This window comes from Strix uralensis, chromosome 4 (assembly GCF_047716275.1).
Source record: "Strix uralensis isolate ZFMK-TIS-50842 chromosome 4, bStrUra1, whole genome shotgun sequence".
Classification (NCBI taxonomy): domain Eukaryota; kingdom Metazoa; phylum Chordata; class Aves; order Strigiformes; family Strigidae; genus Strix; species Strix uralensis.
Window position 1 is genome coordinate 66,983,010 of NC_133975.1, and position 21,354 is coordinate 67,004,363.

Below are 21,354 nucleotides of genomic sequence, written 5' to 3' on the forward strand. Positions count from 1 at the left end.
TCACTCCAGCATTAAAGCCCATCTTCTCAGACACACTAAAATCCTTTCAGAGGCCGTTTCCACATTCGATGAGGAGGAATGTGGGCCTACTGTGAGGGAAAGATGGATTGAAAAATAAAAGCAGCAGCCAGGGGCAGGGAGGGATGTAGGTCTTTGTGCACTGACCTGTGGGACAGCCCAGGTGGGAAAACAGTGCTGGAAAAAATAAAAGCATCAGAGGGGTGCAGGGAGGTGTTTGAGGTAGCAGCAGGCGGCTGGGGGGGGGCACGGGGTGAGACAAGAGATCAGGTGCAAGAGTTTTTTATTCGAACTTGCTTTCTACTGCAGCTGCCTGGACTCATGCTGGACCAACAAAGCTCATTTATGGTCAGAGAGGGGGAAGTGTAGAAGGAGTGTCTACAATAGAGTATTTTGACAGAAAATGGGCTTCGGAGCAAGTAATTGGGAATGGGTGCACATTAACCGTGAGCCCATATTTCCTTCCCAGGGCCAAAATCCATGATCCACAGCAGCAATGCGGTGTGTAGCAAGTGGGACACTCACAAGGGGATTGAGGAGTCCTGGAGGAAGACCATAAAGGATGCAGGTCGCTACCTGATCACAGTCATGTGGTGAGTCTTGTATTACATCTGCTACCACTTAGGTGACATACATGCCTAATGCCCATCTGAAAAGAACCCCTTCCCCCATACCCGCTCTGCCGCTGTGTTTTAAATTCACACTTTTTCACTCCAAGCACCACCAAGGAGGTTTGGGTTTTTTCCCCCTGTCATTCTCACACCTCCCTGTCTCGATCCTTTCCTGGGATACTGAACATATAGTTACACTGGACAAACAGGTATCGCTTTTGGTACAACTCATTTTACATATGCACGTACCTCTGATTTTAAAATAACAATTCTAGTTAAAGAGGCTCCCTGCCATATCAGGGGAATGCCAGGTGAGGTGTAAACATCCAACAGCTTGCTGGGCCTTCACAGTGCCCGTGGTCCCTGTGGAGACAAATTATGCCGTTTCTGCGGAAAGTTTGAATCGTCTTACATCACAAGAAAACAGCTAGTCGGGGATTTTACAAATATTTCCAAACAAACCAACACAGATGAGCCCGAACTCAAGAGTTTTGAGCAGGAAAGACTTGATTGAATTTAGAGAATATTCTTAGACACTGATGTATCAGGGAGGGGGAATGAAACTGCAGGAATCAGGATGTTTCTAGTCAAAAGCGTGTCAATGAGGAATAAACAGACCCCCTCCAACAGACATGCATATAGCAAGAGACAGGATTATAGTTTATGGCATGTATCTGAACATCTCAGGACCCAGTCAAACACAGTCCTTTATAGGTGGATGCTGCTCCACGAGTAGGTTTGTAGACCAGGCAGATCTTTTCCCAACCCATTTACAAGGGAACAAGAGTGATGGCAGCCAGAAAAATCTCTTTTTTTAATTACTTGGGACTCAGCAAACAAACGTTAAGAGTGAAACGGCCAACGTTAACACACGCAGATGTTTGTTTCAGGGGGAAGCATGCCGGTTTCTGAGGGAAGCAGCTCTGGCTGCACGCAGGAGACGCCGCCATGTTGGGTGTCTCTCCCGTAGGCCCTGCTCGCCGCCGGAGGGGGGATCAGTTTTGTTCGCAGGACTGCGGGGACAACCGCGGGTTTGTACCGAGGCCGCCTTTCAGGCCGGTTAAGAACCGAGCTGGAGGCTTTTAATCAGGCCGCGGCAATGCGCCCCTAACCGGACACAAGCCGCGAAGGGGGACCAGCGGGCCCCGGTGGCGGCGAGTGGGGGGACGGCGGCCGGGGGACGCCGCGCGGCGCTTCCGGCCACCGCCGGAACGTTTCTTCGCCGCCCAGGGGAAAGACTTTCCGCGCTGCACCGCGGCGGCTCTGCAAGATGGCGGCGCCCGCTGGCCGCTGCCTGTGGAGAGGTGAAGGGGCTTCGCTGTCTCTCTCGCCGCCGGGAAAGCGCGGGCGTTGGCTACCGGTTCTTCTCTATCTTCATCCGGCGGCTTTCCCCTTGGTGGCAGGGCAGGGGGCGACCCTGAAGGGCGGTGGGGCCTGTCCGGGCGGGGGTGGCGGGTCGTCTGGCGGGTGGCCCCCGGGGAGGTGAGGGAGACCGGGGCGCCTGTCTGAAGCGATGTTTGCTTTTCCCTCGCAGTACTGGCCCCGCGTCGCGGGTGGGTTCTCCCCGGGCTCGACCAGCGCCTCGCCGCCGCCCCTGACGTGGTGAGCGCCGCGCCGCCCGCCCGGCTCTACGCTGCGGCAGCGAAGTGAGTGCGTGTCCTCCTTCCACCCGAAGCAGTTCTCTTGGCTGTCGGGTGTCCTGGTGGTGATAGTGGGGGGAGCGTGCGGTGTGCAGTATTGCTCTTAACGGCCGAGCTGGCCTTGGTGGCATCCTGTAAGCTGCTAGCTCCTAGAGAAACAGCCTGGAGGGGGAAGATCTAAGCTGGGTTTGCAGGGATTGTTTTGTGTTACTCTTCTAATAACGAATGTAACACTTACAAGGAATGAATAACTTGGTATTTTTGATGTGTGGCTTTGGAGGGTATGGCTAGATTACAGCTTCAGGAGTACTGTTAGCATGAAGGCTGGTGAGCTTATGGAATTGGTTTCAAACAGTTCCTTTTCTTGCTTTAGGTTGCTTTTTATTGTTTAATTTGTTGTCTCTTTAATATTATGGCATAAGTGGGAGAAGTAAAAATGATCTGTGTGTACAAAACAGTGAAGTGTCCTGTACAGCAAGTGTTCTGAAGTGTTGCAGACTCTTTCACCATAGTTAATAGAGGAATGGAGTATCTAGCTATTACTTTAATCTTTTTTTCCTTGATTTGAGAGCCTTTGAAAATAGGTAGAGTAAGGATTGGGACTGGTGTTTGTTAACTGCATACAAAATGATACAGGAAAGGGTGAAGAAATGTTTGAAAGGTGGGACTGCCATAATCCACTAGAAGAAGAAGAAAAACCCTGCAGATGTGGCTCCTTCTGATTACCAGGAAAGTGTGTGGGATTTGCTTGGTTGAGAAGCAGCTCAGGCACAATGCCTGCTACCAGCCCATGTGAAGGCAAGACCTGTAAAAGTTGGTGTGTTGAACTGTTTTTGCTTTGATACAGTAGGAGGTCATTGACTTGGTTCCATGCTGCACAAATGTGGCTGTGTTGTTTGAGGAGCTTAACTGCCTTCAGAGGTTTTGATTTCTGAATGTTTGATTTCTGTCTTGGCCATTTGAGACAAGTAGCTGGGATGAATTTAGGGATGCTGTTCATCTTTGTGTAGAACCTTCCTTGTCAACTAATTGTTACTTAGTGACACATGACAGAATCTACTTTTTTCTCTTGGAACATGGCCCAGACTTTACAGCTGATGATCTAACAATATTTTTTTGTTTGTCTTAGAACTACAAAAAGAGGTTCACAAAAGACCAAGCAGGAAGAAACAAAAAAGAAACCAGTAACCAAGAGGCGACCGCTGATGAGCAAGCCTGTGGATGATGTATACTTGACATGGTATTATGAGCGGCCATCCTATGATGTGGAAGTAGCTGTGGGTATGCTAAAGAAATTTCAGGAACTGGATTTCACTAACCCCAAACAGTATGTCTACATTAATGTATTCCTAGATATGGCACTACAGAAGAAGGTAGGTTGGAAGTGTTTATAAATTTTGATACTTTTTTCTTTTTAACATGGGAAGGCTGTGTTTTCAGTGTAGAGCAGATGCTGCTGTTGGCCTTCTCAGCTGCCTCTGGCAGCTTCTCTGATTGTCAGAATAATGTGTGCTTTTGCAGGTGGCTTTGTGCCTTTATACATGTATAATTATTAAACATCTCTCATACTCCTGAGATGAAGATAGTGCCATCGAGGATTTTGAAAACAGGCTATCACATGACTAAAATTCATGTCTGGACAGGACTGGTCAAACTAAACTTTACATCTGTTTGGGCTTCCCAGTTAAAAATGTGCTACAAAAATCATGTGTGTGTTTTGTTCTGAAATGATTGTTACAGGGAGAAGTGTAAAGACAAGCTTCTTCCTGCCTCTGTCCTTCACCTTGTTTTGATTTTTGGATAATGTTCCTTGAAAGTATGCTGCTGCTTGTTTGCCTACGACATGTTTGATTTAAAGGTGTTTAGCCCAGCTTAGATTTTTCCTAAAACTCCTTCTGCTTCCACCATAAGTAGAGAACAGTTAGGACACTTTAGAGTTGGTTTCGTCGCATGTGTAACTAACTATCCCTTTGGTATACCAGGAGGCCCTTAGATCTAGAAAATAAGTTCATGCTTAAAGAAATGCAGAGCTCTTGCTCATGCTTTTGGAGGCTATGTGGTATTCTTAATGCTTGGGGAGAGGCATATTCTTTGCTGGTTGTTTACCTTGGCCATTGCATCAGAAACATCATTTAGATAAGCTGCAACTACAGCACCTCAGTGTTTGTTTTTGACTTAACCCGAGCCTGGTAGCAATCCTACACTGGAGTTGCTGATCCCAGCCCATTTCTCTTGGGCAAACTGCAGCATAATTAATTCATGTCTCTTAAATTTAGATTTGAATGTATACTGGACATAAAAAAGCAGTCAAAACTTATGCATAGTGCTTGTTTGTTATGATCTCTGTGCAAGGAAGTTGTGGGTAAGATTGCTATTTAGGGGACCATCTCCACGTGATTGTGTAACTTGCCCTTATGTCATGATTTCTTTTGTTTTTTCTTTTGTTTTTTCTTTAATATTTTTCTTTCTTTACTTATTAGAAAAAAGTGGATCCATTTGGAAGCATTGTTCTTCTTCCATATCGCTTTACAGATGAAACAAACAAGGTCTTGGTTTTCACAGAGGTGGGTAAGCCTGAATTAATTCTACATTCTACGTATCTAGCATGCTCTTGCAATACAACCAGTTCCCATGCAAGTACTATTCCTTCCATTGAGAAGACTCTGCGAATGCTTTACAGAAATCTTAAGTCTGTCTGGGATTCGTCTTGGGCAGCGTCTTAGTGTAATAACAAGCATCTTATAGGATTTCCATCCACCTTGAGAGGTTTACATATATGTAGATTATTATAGCAGTGCACTTAGGGAGTAAACATCTGCATAGATGTGACTAAGGAAGAGGTGATTAAAGATCATTTATAGCGTAAAACCCTTGCCACCTTTTTGTAATGCAGGCAGGTGGTTTAGTGTAGCAGCTGTATTCAACCCTGCTGTCTAAAGCCTCAGTAGGCAGTGCAGGTTAGATGCGAGTGTTATTCAGTAATTTCTGCTGTAACAGGATACCTTTGGGGGAGGAGGGGAAAGTAACTTCCCCTCAGAAACCCTAAACAACTTAACAGCCTTCTGACCCAAACACTTTGCTCTCCTAGGAGTTCATTAATGTGAAATGGTGTGTAGAGCAGTTACAGCATCTGTATGAGATCAGTTTCAGCCTCTGCTGCTGTTCTTTGCCAGTTAATTATTCTAACAGAATAGATCTACATATATCTGTTTGAGATTCTCCTAGAGAACTGTCAGAGATCTAGCTGACTACCCTTTGGGCTTAATTTTTATGAAATTCTCTACCTGAGCTACGAGGTGAAAATCCTTCCACAGAATGGATGGCTGACAGAAGACTCAAGTGTGCTGTATTTCACAACCTTCTCTCTTCACTCAAATTCCTGTGGGATAAGAGATCCCATGCCTTGTGAAGGTGTGTATGCGGAAAAAGGTTGAGCTACTGAAACACTTGCTAGTGCTTTTGGATGGAAGTGTGGAGCTGTTCAGCTTATTCTTGTGAAGAAAAGTTGATTCTGACTTTGAGTCATGAATATCTGCTTGTATCAAAAGCTTGTGCCAAAGTTTTTATAAAACTGATGCCTTTTACCTTTCCATATTTCAGACTGTTAAAAGTGAAACCTTGCAGAAGACGGATGATGTTAATTTCTAAACACTCTTTGAAGCCCAAGTTTAACAGGACTTTCAGAAGTTGAATAGCCTTATTTTACAGTGGTGTTCAGTAGCATGTTCTGTGCTTTTCTTTAAGCTTAAGAGTAGGATGTTGGCTCCATCCAGTGGATGGTTCGTTGTAGTTTCCAGGGAATGGAGGTAGGAGAGCAAGGGTTTTGGCAGAGCTCCTCAGCAAATGGCTTTTCTCCTTCTCCACTAGAACTTGAGTAAAGACTTGACTGTCGCTTCTTATTGGGATCTGGAGTGAAGTGGAGTTACTGCTCCTATATTAAATCACTGGCATAAGATATTTTTGGTCTTGGATTGCCTTAAACCTTTCTTTTCTTCTTAACCTGAAAATAACCTGTTCTTATACCTCATTGTCCAAGATACATCAACTATGCAGTGCTGTTGATTACAGACTAATTGGTAGTACAGATATTACTAAATTTATTTTTTTCTCTCCACAGAATGAACAAGAAGCTGAAATAGCTCGAGAGAATGGAGCTGCTGTTGTGGGAGGAGTTGAATTAATCAAATGGGTATTTTTTTTTTTTAAATTATATAAATATCCTAACTTAAACAGTGACTGGGGGGCAGGAGAGAAAGAAACCTCACGTCCAGTAAACTCTAGCTTGAAGTTAACAGCCAAGATGAATACGAGAGATGGGTGTTCAGACATGCTTGTAGGTCAACTTGTGTACGTCACTTACTGTATTCCTAAATATATTTAATTTTTTTATTGCAGATTTTGGAAGATGAAATCCAAGTAGACTTCTATGTAGCTGTTCCTGCAATAATCCCTAAGCTAATACCATTAAGGAACAAACTGAGACAAAAGTACCCAAGCACAAGAAGAAGTAAGAAGCAATTCTTTCTTATAAATCTCAAGTACTGAACAAGGTTGAACTCTGAAACATTTTTGATGAGGATGTATAATTACGTTGAGTATTAGACTGTATGTGACTGAACCACTTGTTTTGTCTTATCTAAGAGTAGTTTTAGGAATCTAGAACTGCTTTTCTCCTACAAGAGGCAAATGGGGGATTAGAATCAAGGTAAGTTTGCCTACTAGTTGCCCCTATGCTTGTTAGTCCTGATGAACCATAATAGTATTATGAAGTTACCCAGGAAAACAGAAACAACTTGACGAAGACGTTTACTGAGTTAGTTGCATTGTCAAACTGTTGTGCAATTGTTTGGATCCCAGCTTCATGACTGCTACTACTGCTTCTGCCTGTTCATTACAACTCAACACTGGAGTTAGTTATGCTTTTCCTTAGTACAGCCTGCTCCCTTATCTGTGTGGTTTCTCCTTTTTCATAATGCTCAAGAGATTTTCTCTTCAGGTCAGGTTTTCACAGCAACAGACATCAGTCACTCAATAATTCTGTCCTCCCTTGCTGACTTACTTTTATTTTAGCTATGTCTTGGGTCTGTTTCAAATATGAAAAAAAAAAAAAGGCTGTTTTTCAAACATAGAGCCTGTACCAACTCTGCAAAGCACTGAGTCTTGAACCATGTCTCTTTACTTCCCTGCCCCAGCTCTCTTACTGTTTTAAAAGCTGCAGGCAGTGTTTTTAGACTCCTAAACATTTTGAGACAAACCTATTAACCTGTGCAAAACATTGCAACAGAGAATACTCCAGATACTTTTTTGACCAAATGAAAGCTATAGTATGCTGTTATGAACTTACTTGGTTTGTGACTTATCCAGAGCTGATTTCTCTTGGAGCCATTGAAAGATGTGTAGGAGAAGTAATGCTTGTATTTGAAGCAATTGAGTGATGGTGTAAATCTGTCAAATGAGCCCCTGCAGCTGAGATAAACAGCTGTCTTGACTTGTAGGAATGGCTGGATTGGGCCAGTGTGTTTCAGGTAGTGTGTAACCTTGCTATTACATAGTTGTAGACTTTGTCCTCAAGGAAGACTGCGGAATTGTTCTAAACCTAACTCAGTAGGATTTGGTCTGTCAAGCTGCTTTAACTGCATTAGGTAATAAAGCTTTGTTTCATGTATACATAAACAGGTTCTTAATTTGAAGGGAAATCTTTGTTACCTTTCCTACTGATTTGTTATTCAAGTTAGCTGATTAATGAGGAAGGAGGGAAGATAGAAATGATTGTATGTATGAGGATGCCATTGTCTTGTCCATGAAACTGCGTTTTTGATTGCAGTTTTAACTACCTAAATTGAAAGATTAAATTCTCTGTTTACTAATATCACATGCAATAAGCACGCTAATAAGCATTACTCTGTTATCTTTTTTGCCTTTTTTTTTTTTTAAATAGATTCTCTGGGCCATGATATTCCCAAAATGCTGCAACTCTTCAGAGAAGGTCTTGAGTACACAGTAGAAGACGAGCGTGTAATCAAGACAAGAATAGCAAGAGTAAGTTGTATATAGAGTTCTTAAGTTTTCTCTACTGAGCAGTACTGCAGTTAGTATTGAAAGAGGGGGGAAAAACATGTGTTTAATCTGTGTGTTCACAAGATTTTTAACCATGTTCTTTAACTGACCTGTGAAGTAAATGGAACTCTTACTCTGTTGTGTGACATCTTCACCTGATGTGAGTGAGCACTGTATGTTGTTAATGTGTAGTTATAGAAGATGGCTCTGCTAAAACTGAGAGCGAGGCATACCTGATGCTAAGAAGTTAAGAATGCCAAGAATGGGATCTGTATTTGCCACTATATTGGCAAGGAATTGTAATAAAATAAACAAAATAGGATGAAGAAGGTACTATTCCTAGTTATCTCCTTGTGAATTGACATCTTAAAGAGGAAAGGCTTCCCTTTTCTCCTGCCTTCCCCAGCACTCTTCTGTGAGTAAAATAAAGCTTATTTGATATTTTTTCAAAAAAAAATAAACTATGGGTTGTAAGTCCATGGTCAGTGTCCACAGGTGGGTCAAAAAGTGTTTGCTTTAACCTAATAATTAAAGACTCATTTAATTTTGATAACTTCAGTTCTGAAGCCAAAAGCAAGAACTGTTTGAATGACACGTGAAATATAAAAGTAATCTGTGCTTTGCTGTCATGTAAGAAATTGGTGTATGTAAGAGTATCCTTTCTTTTTTTAGACCCTTAATATGTTTTCTTTAATCTGTTTTTTTACTTTCTCTGCTCCAAACTGTGTTTTGTTTCCATTCTGTTTTGTCTATTTGTCATCCTGCCTGATGTTTAGTTTTTCTTTAATTGATACTGGTATAGAAAGGAAATGAACAAGATATCTAACCCCTGAAGCTTTGTCTGGTGGTGTTAGAGATAAGCAAATTTATTAATTCTGGCTAGCTGCTCTGAGTTGTGCATGTGAATTTCAAGGGCTTGCTCATCTATATGATACTCAAAACTGAGGTTCTTGGGACTATTCTACTGAAGTGTGTTATATTTTGCACTTTGATACAGGCAAAAAGTATCTTTAGCTGTTTGTAAGTAATGGACCATGTGAAATGCCTCGAATCCATAGATCAGTCCTGGTTTAGAGTATTGTGACTGTATTCCTTAATTTTTGCTTTGGGCTGCTTAAGCCTTCATCATTTTATACTGTAGATCAGCCTAAAAAAATACCTGGACATTAAACTTACTGTAAAGTTTCTTCTGGTATAGTAAAGAAGAAAAATCAGGTGAATTATTCACCTTAATAGAGGTAAATGGAAGGACTCTGTCTTGACAGTATTCAGTGCAATTGCAGTTGGTTCTGCCTAGTGTAGTGTCCTGCAGCTGTAGCTAGAATTTCTGAAGCTAAAACCATGTCCTATTACTGATGCAAGATGTTGGTTTTAGAGATTACCTTTAGGTTCTGTGTCTAGGCAGCTCAGGCTGGCAGTTTCATGGCACTTGAGAAGATTGGGTGCAGCCTGAGATGTCATTCTGTACAAATAAACAATAGGTTCTTGTGAATGAACTCTTAATCCTGGATCAGAAACAGTCTGAGAGTTTACTTGCAGACAGAGTTTGTACGTGCTAAGTTAATGTCAGCTGCACAGCAGAGGTGACTAACACTGCGCACACAGTGCGACGTGCTCTGTCACACTGTTGTTTATTGAGTTGCGTGCAGAGGGATGACTCAGTGGTTATGGCTCGTGTAAAATGTCTCCACCCTCCCTAGCTACCATCCTTTACCTGACCTAGTTCTCCTACTGTGCACAGCAACACTGGAAGGAAATCGAGTGCAGGCAAGGCTCTGGGAGGCTGAGAGCGCCTTGAGTGGTTATGCATATCTCCTCACCACTAAATCAAGAGCTTTTTAAATTTAAATCTTGTCAGTGAGAAAATAATAATTTATGAATTACACAGAAGCATGAAGATCTATTGCTGTATTCCAAACAGTAGCGTAGATGTTTCTGGGAGTCTGCCAAGCTGGCGTTTCTCAAAGAGATGTTTTCCCTTTAGTGCTGCTGTCTCATGTTGCCTGTAAGTTCAATTATGGCCAGGGGCTTGATGTAATGCTGCTGTCCCACATAAGTCAGCAGCCTCAGTGGTGTTTTCTTAGTTGTAATTGAGATGTCTTTGAAAAACCCAGAAGTTAGCAGTAGGTAAGTTTAATTAGTAGATGTGAAGTTGTGAAAATGAGAATGTAAAACGTTCTTTTAAGGCATGGAGTTTAAAGCAGAAGGGAGGCAAGTGAGGACACTCGGGATATTTCCTTCAGAATCAAGCTATCTGCAGAGGGCAGCTGAAAGTAATTTTTTTGAGGGTTTTGACATAAGTCTTGAGTCCAGTCAGGATGCTGTCAGTCACTACAAAATTTCCTTTTTCCCAAGTTGGCATTGTCTTTAAGAAAATCAGAGTCCCAGTGTGACACTAGGAAGGAGTTTTGAGTGTATCTTCTAGCTCTAAACCCGACTTTTAAAATGGGTGTAGTTAGCGTTTTGTGTAGAAGCATTTGAATACAAGTTCTTGGAGTTCAGTAGAGTCAAGTGTTTTGTGTTGAAATTACAAGAAAGTCTGGTTATATTGTAATGATGCAGAGGTTGCATGTTGTTAGGGGATGCTGGTCAAATTACTGTTGGTAATTGCTTGGCAGTTTATTGTGTTCCAGAAATGTCTCACCATGGTGAAAAGGTAAAATAAGTGAAAAAGGTAAATCTCTTAATAGGCAGCACGAGGAGACAAAAGATAGCTGCTTGGAAAACAGAGCTATGAACTCATGTCTATTTTCATTATTTCAATTATTGTTTTGCATTTGACTGAAATACATATTTTTTTTTGTAGACAGTTGGAATTCTAGATCTCGCTGTTGAGGGAGCCAAACCTGAAATTCTGGGTCTCTGTGGGTTTTCTATTCTTCTTAGTTTATCTTTCAACAGCTGTAGTAGGGAACTTGGAGTAGATTTCTCCCTGCCCACCCCACTAGCACAACTGTAAGATCAATTAAGGTGTTCTGAGAACTGATTTAGCTTTCTGGTTGAATGGTCACCAGTCAGTCCAGGTCTATTAAATACCATGAGATAAAGCCATAAAAATTCCAGTTCCATTTTTGGAGTGGATAGTTTTTAATGACTGGCTTGTCCTATAGCTCTTTAGAAAAGCTGATACCAGAGCTCTAAGTGAAGATGCTAGAACTCCTTAATTTCCTGATTATTGCAGCCTTTATTATGGAGTTTTAAGTCCTCATGATTTCAGGTGGGAAGCTCTCAGTTGAAGAAAAGGCTGGAAGAAACATGGGTGGATCAGTGCTAATGTGTATTTGTTCTGGGAACTTCAAAAAGGGGCAGGAGGGAAGAGTAGAAAACTGGTTCAGGGAATAGAGCATGGATTGATCTGCCTTGCTATACTAGACATTATTTTAGGAGTATGTAGCATATATTCTTATTACTGCTTGCTGGAAGAACAGATCATGTGAGTGAGATGGAGGCTCAAGCTTTACACTTCTTCTAAATCTCTTGAATGGGAGCTGTTGTCTGAATTGAAAGTGCCTATTTTGTTAGATGTGCAGGCAAAAACCCCAAAAAAGGCTGTCTTTGCCCTCCTCCAGGCAGAAATGGATAGATTAAAACAACATGGTCGTGCAGGTGAGTATTACAGGATTCTCGGTGGACACAGGAATAGGGAAGTTGGAGTGACTTACTTGGAATTTAATCGGTATTTCATATTTCTTCTATGCAAACCATGTTTATGCGAAATGCAGTTGGAGTCATATACTTCTATCTGCTGTGGAGTTTTCCTGTTGACATAGGGGTACCATAACTGTTAAAAATAGTTTCATTTATCTTTAAATATTTATTTCATACTACTTTTATTTGATTAAATAGCTTTAAAATATTAGACACTAAAATGTTACCTGAGATGATAAAGTACAGTTCCCTTGAATAGCAAGAACAGAGGATGAGTGCCATTCATTAATAAAAGGAGGGGTTATTTCACTTTTCCTGTTTTACTTAATTTGTAGCTGCATGAAACTTTGTTGTATTTTTTTTATGGATGGATAGACTTGTCTAACTTTGGATAAGATGGTATGTCTGTTTCATTAGATGAACAGTAATATATCCAGACTGCTATCAGCAAAGTGGGTTGGGTTTTTTTGCGTGATTTGGGTGGGTTTTCTTTTTTTTTTTTTTGGAGGACCAGTCCTGGCAAATGATGAATGTGTTTAGAGAAGGCGATAAGCAATGGAAGTGCTGTTCTTGATTAGTTTGCATTAGCATGGCTTTTGATTTTTATGTAGTATGTAGTAGGAGTCACTTCTTGGATTTGTATGATAGTCAGTTGCAGATTGCAGACACTTGTATGTATGTTAGTCAATGCATGACAGCTTTAGGGTTTTTTTTAGCTTAGGTAGTGAAACCATTGTAAAACAGGCTATAAACTGAAGAAATTGATAGAAATTCCTATCAAGAAACCTTTCTCTATTAGCTTTATTTTCATTCCATTAATTTTCTGTTGCTCAGTCTGTCCTTTTTGATGTATAAATGATATGTACTGGATTTTACTTCCTTTTATTTAAGTCATCTTTTATTTGCTGGTTCTCAGACCATTAAGTATCTTACATAGTAATCATGCATGTCTCAAATCACACCTCTCCCCTTCACCTAGGAATAGGTTTTGTCTGTTGTGGTGTAGAAGACAAGTTAGCCTCATTTGCTGTAACATTTGCATCTGCAGGACTTTGCTGCCTCACTCTTTTTGGAGGGAAGTTGTTTGTGCTCTTGAACTTGGATGTCTGAAATGCTGGGTCCCTTTCTCTGCAGAACCTACTTTACCCCATGTGGTGTGTGCTTTCCATGCTGCTTCTACCGTGTCGAACAACTTTGCCATGTCTACTTGTGGGTTTTTCGTACTGACTAGTTTCTAGCTTTATTTTCCTGCCCTCTGATTCTTAAAGCATTGAGTTAAATAGTTGGCAATAATCTTGGTTTGTAGAGTGTTAATCATTTTGTGTTAATCATTTCTCATTTTCTACCAAGTGTTTCTGCCCTGCCGTGACTCCTATTCCATACACATGTGTTACATTCAAACTGCCTGGTAGTTAAGTCTGCAGCACAGTTTAAGTGATGTGGATGATCTCTTGATGCAATTCTCTAAATACAGTTTAGAAAAGCAATTCTGTGGTTAAAGCTAGTGTTTTAATAGCAGGGCATCTTTTTGTTCTTCATTTGTATGTGCTGTATATCCAGCAAATAGCTGAGTGACTCTTTGGTGTATTCAGCTGCAGTCTTGTAAGATCCCCTAGAAGATTAGAAGCATCGAGACTTCACGAATCAAGGTTTAAACATGATCTGTTTTGGTGAAACTTGTGTAATGCTGAATAATAATAGGCAGTTTCCCACTGGACAGCAGAGTTAGTGGGAGGCCGTTTTTAAAGACAAATATAACATGTTTCTTTAAAAAAAAAAAAAAGGCAAATAACTTCCCTGAATCTTTTTACAGTACCTTGTGCTGCTCTAGAGAGAAGTGTCCTAAACTTTAAACAGTAAGATAAGTAATAATTCATTTGTGTTGTAATTGTAGTATATACTGTCATTTTTAAGATACTTTGTGGTTAGGTTGAATTTATACGAAGTGGACCAGAAATTGATTTATAGTTGCTCCCTCTGTAGGTGTGATTATACTTCAGGAAGGCTCAGGACTTAAAAGATATTTTAGCATTCTCTGCAATCGATCTGAACGGAGTAGCTTGCACAGCCCTGAAGATCTGGTTCAGACTACTTTTGTCAGTTTGAAGGTTTGAATTAAACTAAATATCTAAGTGCTGATACACAGTGACTGTGTATACACAAAGTTTTACTGTTGAATACTTATTTGGAAGCTGGAATATTTATTTGGATGTGGAAGCTATTTCAAAATATTTGGAATCCTCTGAGTATTACCTGTGGTTTTTACGGAGCTGTGAGTGTCTCAAGTAAACGATGCTGTGTGATCTCTTGGGATGTGGCATGTTGTCTGACTGAATGCAAGTCACTCTGTCCTATTTTCCTGTCTTAACAAATACAGAATATTAACTAATGTCTTCATATTTTGAGATGGGTCTTGTCTCATAATGTGTTGTACTTCTAAATCCTTATAAGAAGCTGTAGCTTGTTTAGAGCAACTTGCAAATTCTGTCTCTTACGAATTCTTCTAGATTTTGTTACAGATGATGAATGCCAAGTAGCTTGCTGAAATTGTACAACTGAAGGTTCACTTAAGACCTGAACTTAGTGTAAGGTTTGGAAGCAAACACTATTTGAACCTTCATTTAAAGTATAGTTTCTAATTAGTTATTACAAATAAATTGCTTTATTTAAATGACTCTTTAAGAAGGAAGTCTTAATGGCTCAGGAGCAGGCGATCCCCAGGTGCTGTAAGAGAAGCCAGTGACAGAGAAGACCACCCTGGCTGAACAGAGAGCTTTGGCTGCAACTCAGGGAGAAAAGGAGAGTTTACAGCTTTTGGAAGAAGGGGCTAGCGACTCACAGTGATTACAAAGAGGCTGTGAGGCTATGCAGGGTGGAAATCAGGAGGTCTAAAGCCCAGCTGGAAATTAATCTGGCTTCAACAATCAAGGACAACAAGAAATGTTTCTATAAGTATGTCAACAGGAAAAGAAAGACCAGGGAGAGCCTCCATCCCCTGCTAGACACAGGAGGAAACATGGTAACAAGTGATGAGGAAAAGGCTGAGGTGCTTAATGCCTTCTTTGCCTCAGTCTTTAATAGCAAGACTAGTTGTACTGAGGGAATCCAGCCTTCTCAGTCAGATGATAGAGACTGGGAGAATGACCCCCCCGCATTCCAGGAGAGATAGTCAGTGACCTACTGCATCACATAGACATACACAAGTCTATGGGACCGGATGGGATACACCCGAGGGTGCTGAAGGAGCTGGCTGGGGTGCTCGCCAAGCCGCTCTCCATCATTTACCAGCAGTCCTGGCTGACCGGGGAGGTCCCGACAGATTGGAAATTGGCCAATGTGATGCCCATCTATAAGAAGGGTCGGAAGGATGATCCGGGAAATTACAGGCCTGTCAGCTTGACTTTGGTGCCCGGGAAGCTGATGGAGCAGCTCATCCTGAGTACCATCTTACAACACATGCGGGACAACCAGATGATCAGGCCCAGTCAGCAGGGGTTTATGAAAGGCAGGTCCTGCTTAACAAACCTGATCTCCTTCTACAACAGGGCGACCTGCTTATTGGATGAGGGAAAGGCTGTGGATGTTGTCTACCTTGACTTTAGTAAGGCCTTTGACACCATTTCCCACAGCATTCTCCTGGTGAAACTGGCTGCTCGTGGCTTGGATGGGCACACGCTTTGCTGGGTAAAAAACTGGCTGGATGGCCGGGCCCTAAGAGTTGTGGTGAATGGAGTTAAATCCAGTTGGCGGCTGGTCACGAGTGGTGTCCCCCAGGGCTTGGTTTTGGGGCCTCTCCTGTTTAACATCTTTATTGATGATCTGGATGAGGGGATCGAATGCACCCTCAGTAAGTTTGCAGATGACACCAAGTTGGGTGGGAGTGTTGATCTGCTCGAGGGTAGGGAGGCTCTGCAGAGAGACCTGGACAGGCTGGAGCGATGGGCTAAGGCCAGCTGTAGGAGTTTCAATAAGGCCAAATGCTGGGTGCTGCACTTTGGTCACAACAACCCCCAGCAGCGCTACAGGCTTGGGGAGGAGTGGCTGGAGAGCTGCCAGTCAGAGAGGGACCTGGGGGTGTTGATTGACAGCCAGCTGAACATGAGCCAGCAGTGTGCCCAGGTGGCCAAGAAGGCCAATGGTATCCTGGCTTGTATCAGAAATAGCGTGGCCAGCAGGGACAGGGAAGTGATCTTACCCCTGTACTCGGCACTGGTGAGGCTGCACCTCGATTCGTGTGTTCAGTTTTGGGCCCCTCACTACAAAAAGGACATTGAATTACTCAAGCATGTCCAGAGAAGGGCAACGAAGCTGGTGAAGGGTCTGGAGCACATGTCGTACGAGGAGCGGCTGAGGGAACTGGGGTTGTTTAGTCTGGAGAAGAAGAGGCTGAGGGGAGACCTCATCGCCCTCTACAGCTACCTGAAAGGAGGTTGCAAAGAGCTGGGGATGAGTCTCTTTAACGAAGTAATGAGCGATAAGACAAGAGGTAATGGCCTCAAGTTGAGACAGGGAAGGTTTAGACTAGATATTAGGAAGCATTTCTTTACAGAACGGGTTGTTAGGTGTTGGAATGGGCTGCCCAGGGCAGTGGTGGAGTCCCCATCCCTGGAGGTGTTTAAGAGTAGGGTCGAATTAGCGCTGAGGGATATGGTGTAATTGAGAACTGTTAATGTTGGGTTGATGGTTGAACTGGATGATCTTCAAGGTCTTTTCCAACCTAGACAATTCTGTGATTCTGAGTATTCCTTTATTTTGAAATCAGTACAGCGTGGTGAGTCTGTCAGCGAAGAGAAATGCTCAGCATTAACAAATAGATTTTTACATCTCTTTAATTTATAAATGATTAAGCACATTGCAATCAGCATAACAATGATAAAGACAAATGTGTTCTGGTCTGTGTTAACAGAGGAACTGCATTTGGATTGTAAGTCTGCCAGAACAGTGTAAGGAGAGAATAATGACCAGATCTGGAAGGAGAGTAGTCAAGTATAACAGTATTTCTATTGTGAAATAATGCATACATTTACAGATAAGTGAGATATTAGTAAAATCTGCTTATTCTACATTGGGAAGTGGTGGAGAGGAAGAAGAGACCCCAGTGATGCCTGTGTGCTCCCCTGATACGGAGTTAATTTTGTGAGAATAAATGCTATTTTTTTTCTTAACTCCATAGCTGAAACCTCTAGAAAATGAACTTGATTTTTCATCCAGATAACAATATGTGGATCATATGGGTGAGACCAGATAAAGCATAGCAGGGTATTAGAGCAGCTGAACACTGAATCTGAGAAATGCATGTTAAGCTCTCCAGGAGCTGAGAGATAGGTCAGTCTTGACTTTGACCCACGGTTGTTCAGGTTGGCATTTCTCTTGGTCATGAGTTGCACGTTCTTGAGGAGAGTCCAGATGAGATGAATAGCTTCTTTCCCGCATCTGTGGTTTTAAGTTGATTGGTATATGAGGGAAGATGGATGTATTAATTTTTTGAGGATCATGTATCAGTCTGAAGTGAGGTGCGCTTAAGTGCTCCATTAGATAAGGATGCTGGACAGAATGAGGAGCCATCAGTCCACAGGTTTTGTTGGAAGGTCAAAAATGCCGTGGATGGGAACCAGGATGTGTAAAAAGGGTAGGTACAAAACTGGTATATGTTCAGAGCTCAATGCTTCCATGTACTTTATGTAAAAAGTAGAAATTCCATGTAATATGTTAAAATGAGAAAGAGCAGGGGAAGAAACTTTGTACTTTTTAAATGATTCATTTGATTCTGTTAAAGTTCTTAATGCCTTGAATTTTAGATGCTTGTGTCTTTTGAGTTGAGTTGTTTTGTAGTCTTGGACAGCTACTTGAAGCTTCTTTCCTCAAATACTTTATTTTAATATGATTTTTGTGAAAACACTTGTACAGATATTGTTTTTTAAGACTTTTTACCTCTTTAAGGCTATATGTTGTTACAGAGTCGTGGAAATTTAATGTCATGAGTAGAAATATGGAGAATAATGATGAGTGTATAACTGTGTATAAAATACTTCTCTGAGGCGTTTGGATAACACTGTTAATGGGATTTGTAACTCCATAACAGGCAACGCAGAGAAACAAAATCTATCCAAATGTAGAATAAATATGTACCCAGTGCTTTCAGATTTGTTAATCTAGTCTTTAAATATCACCACGGTTAACTCTGCATTATCCTTTTTCAGCTGGATATGCCTACGGAGCAGATAGTTGCCAATCTAAAAGCAGTTATCCATGATATCTGCACATTCAAGCCATCAGCTTATGGTAAGTAGCTGTGTACTTCTAATGTGCTAGTTAAAGTTACAGCAAACAAAATTATGAAATTAGTGTTCTTTACCGTGTTGTCATTAAATGACCTTGCTGCTTTGTCTGCCTTGGAACAGGAGGAGGGAGCTGTTAGGCAACTTGGGAAATCAAGACCTATGAACTTGACAGCCTGTAAGAGCATGAATAACATCTGCTCTTACTGATGTGAACTCTAATTGCACTGCGGCACTACTTAAGTGTCTGTGTGAGGAAAGGAGTGAGGTGTTGTACAAAACTAAGTTTGCAGGCTTGATGCCTAAATAGATTAAAGCCATACAAGGAAATCCTTATGAGACATGGAGGTCTTCAGCATCTGTGTGCATTGGTTTTGCCCCGCTGATGTGACCCTGTTGTCGCTCAACGCAAAGAATCTGAACCCAGAATTCACCTGCAGTTGCCTTAGTGAAAACCTATGCTTCACTTAACATCTAGTCTGGTTAACTACCCTGTTTGAAGGTATACCACCATTTTTTTTCCTGTTACAAAGAAACTTTTAAAACTTATGCTGCTCCAAGGGAAAAGCTATTAACCTTTTTTCTTTTTTAATTCTTTAGCAAAAGGATCAGGTTACAAAGGAGTAAGAGTGTGAATTCTGCATGTTGTTCCTGTGGGTTCTGCTCACTTTTCTGAGCAAAGAACGTGGACAACTAATATGTTATCTGCTCTTTGTCATAATGAAGTAAACTTTAAACAAATGTCATCTGCTTAGCTGGAGTGGAAATGGTGATTTATGAACATAATTTTATGGAAGAATAGCCTTGTTTAAGCTAAGAAACTTTTTATATTAATATTGGCTTAATGTCTGCAAAAATAATCATCTTGCATCTCTTCCAGTGATGCTGTAATAGTAAGTACTGTACAGAGAATAGACCATGAAAAACCAAGTACACATGCCTTTTAGAAGCATTTCAGCCCAAATAAAAGATATAAGGGGTTGGTTGACTTGAAGTAAATAGAAGCAGAAAGTGGTGGTATTTTTGTCCTTAATGAGTTTATATGTGAACTACACCAACCTCATTAAGTAAGAGTAAGCTTTTCTGGACTTAGTAGCATTTCTACTGATTTTGTGGTATCAAGCTTGATTCTTGTGGTGGGTCTCTTGCTGGCTTGATTAAAAATATTTGCCATTTATGTGAAGCAAACTTGATAATTAACACATCTTTACAACAATGGAGTCTAGATATGCTTGTTAACTATCAATCACTTAGACCAACTAATTACATCTGTTCTGTAGTTCCTTTCAGACTTTCCATATGTAATAGCATGTCTTTATGGAGCTATGTAGCTATCATTAAAACGGCATTCCTCTGTGTGTCAGTTGATCTGATGCAAGGCTAAAAGAAACACCAGGCAAGTGTTTTCAGAGTATAATTTAGCTCTATTGACTCTTCCATAAAGAAGTGTGACTGGTTTTGTAGTTTTTCTTGTCAAAATGTTCCCTCAGCACTTCATGGTAGGATCCTGAATTAGGAATGGTTTCTTTTGTGCCCTTAGTCATGTAAGAATATTTGGGTGATCAGCAAACTTCCCCCCGGTCTTGTGGATCAGGACCACTTCAGTTCACCTGTATTTCATTTTTTTGGAGGAGTGTGTGTGTGAAGCTTTACTTGTTTGTTCGAAGGCCCAGTGGCACCAGTGATGTCAACTGCTGGTGAGGTACTGAGGGACTAAGGTATCCATCAAGTTATTACCTTTGATGGCACCAAAGTGAACTGCGTTTTGAACCCAGCCTGCCAGCGTGGATGTTAAACTCTCTGTACTGAGAGGATTTGTCTACATATCTAGTTCTGATTCCAGTCATGTGCTTGACACAGTATGGGTTAGTGCTAAGATAAATCAGCCTGGAGACGTGAAAAGTGGTAGTGACCAAATGGGTGGTTTTGTTTGTTTTCTAGGTCCTCTTGTGCAGAAGTTGGTGATTAGATCTTCAAGCAGTGAACGTTTGCTATTGAACCTTGATGGACTTCTACCTCAGGTGGAGAAAGTAGAAGAAGAAGAAGAAAAAAATGCAGAAGATGATGAAGAAAAACATGTCCAAGAGCCTGTTAGTACCTGATGTCTTTCCTTGTAGATCTGATGATCAAACTCAGGAAGCAAATGGTGTAATTCAAATTACGCTTCATGAAAAGAAAAAATAAATCTTAATTTGTGAATTTCACTTCTAAATTCTGTGTAATGAGAAACACTGTCACTAACAGGAGTCTGTTGTCAAAACCGAAGATGTCTTAAATACCTTTTGTTGGTAACTGAAAGCTCCCTAGTTTGTATGTTGTCTTTTTTTCTTTGCATGTAATAATTCTTTAAGAAAAATATTTCTGTAACTTCTGAAGTATTGCCTTGTCTGACTGCAAAGTCAGACTTGGTGTTCCTTTTGACTTGGTGGGAGTAACGTCTGCATGATGCTTGTGATATCTCACTCTGTTTTCATTTAATCTGCATACGTAGATACTGGAGGCGTATACAAAGGATTACTACTCTGCTACTTTGAGTCTCTGAATGCAGGTTAGTCTTTGTGACAAACTGTAATAAGTGAGGTTTTTCAAAGGAAAAATGGGATGTATTCTGTGGGAGGAGTGGTCATGCACCTTATCTTTCAAATAATGCTATTTCATCTTTGCGTAACTGATACAACACCCCTCGGAGAATCCAATCAGTTAGTGGTTTGTTTGTACTATCCTGGAAAAAATTATGCTTTGAATGTCTTGGGATGAAACCTGAGTGAAGCTACAAAATTTAAGTGTCACTTTCTTGACTTATTTTCTATCATACAGGTTCTTGTAGATGGGCTTGAGAATAACCACTTGGGATAAGTGGATGGGTTTGGAGGAGTGGGGGCAGCTTCACAACAAGCAGCAGATCTTTTTCCATACAGGTGACTCTCAGAGGAAGACTCCTGTGCTACGCTTTCTGATGAGATTTTTTTTCCCCTTTGCCAGTGTATGCAGAAGAAGAGAAAGGCTCTGGGGTCACCTTTGGTGGTCTACTTGCTTAATTTTGTTCCTCTGACTCTTAGTAGCTATGCGTACCACTTAGATTTAGCAGAAAGTCTTGAAAAT

At 41.2% G+C, this 21,354-nt stretch overlaps 1 protein-coding gene across 1 annotated transcript; it reads left to right on the top strand.

Moving 5' to 3' along the window:
* Nucleotides 1–1,825: 1,825 nt before the first annotated feature.
* On the top strand, nt 1,826–20,456 carry MRPL1 (mitochondrial ribosomal protein L1). The gene is made up of 9 exons (XM_074867088.1): nt 1,826–1,933; nt 2,164–2,275; nt 3,399–3,642; nt 4,750–4,833; nt 6,387–6,458; nt 6,665–6,776; nt 8,208–8,308; nt 18,175–18,256; nt 20,194–20,456. The coding sequence occupies exons 1-9, from the start codon at nt 1,900–1,902 to the stop codon at nt 20,352–20,354; spliced, it is 1,002 nt and encodes a 333-aa protein (XP_074723189.1). The 5' UTR covers nt 1,826–1,899; the 3' UTR covers nt 20,355–20,456.
* The last annotated feature ends 898 nt before the right edge of the window (nt 20,457–21,354 follow it).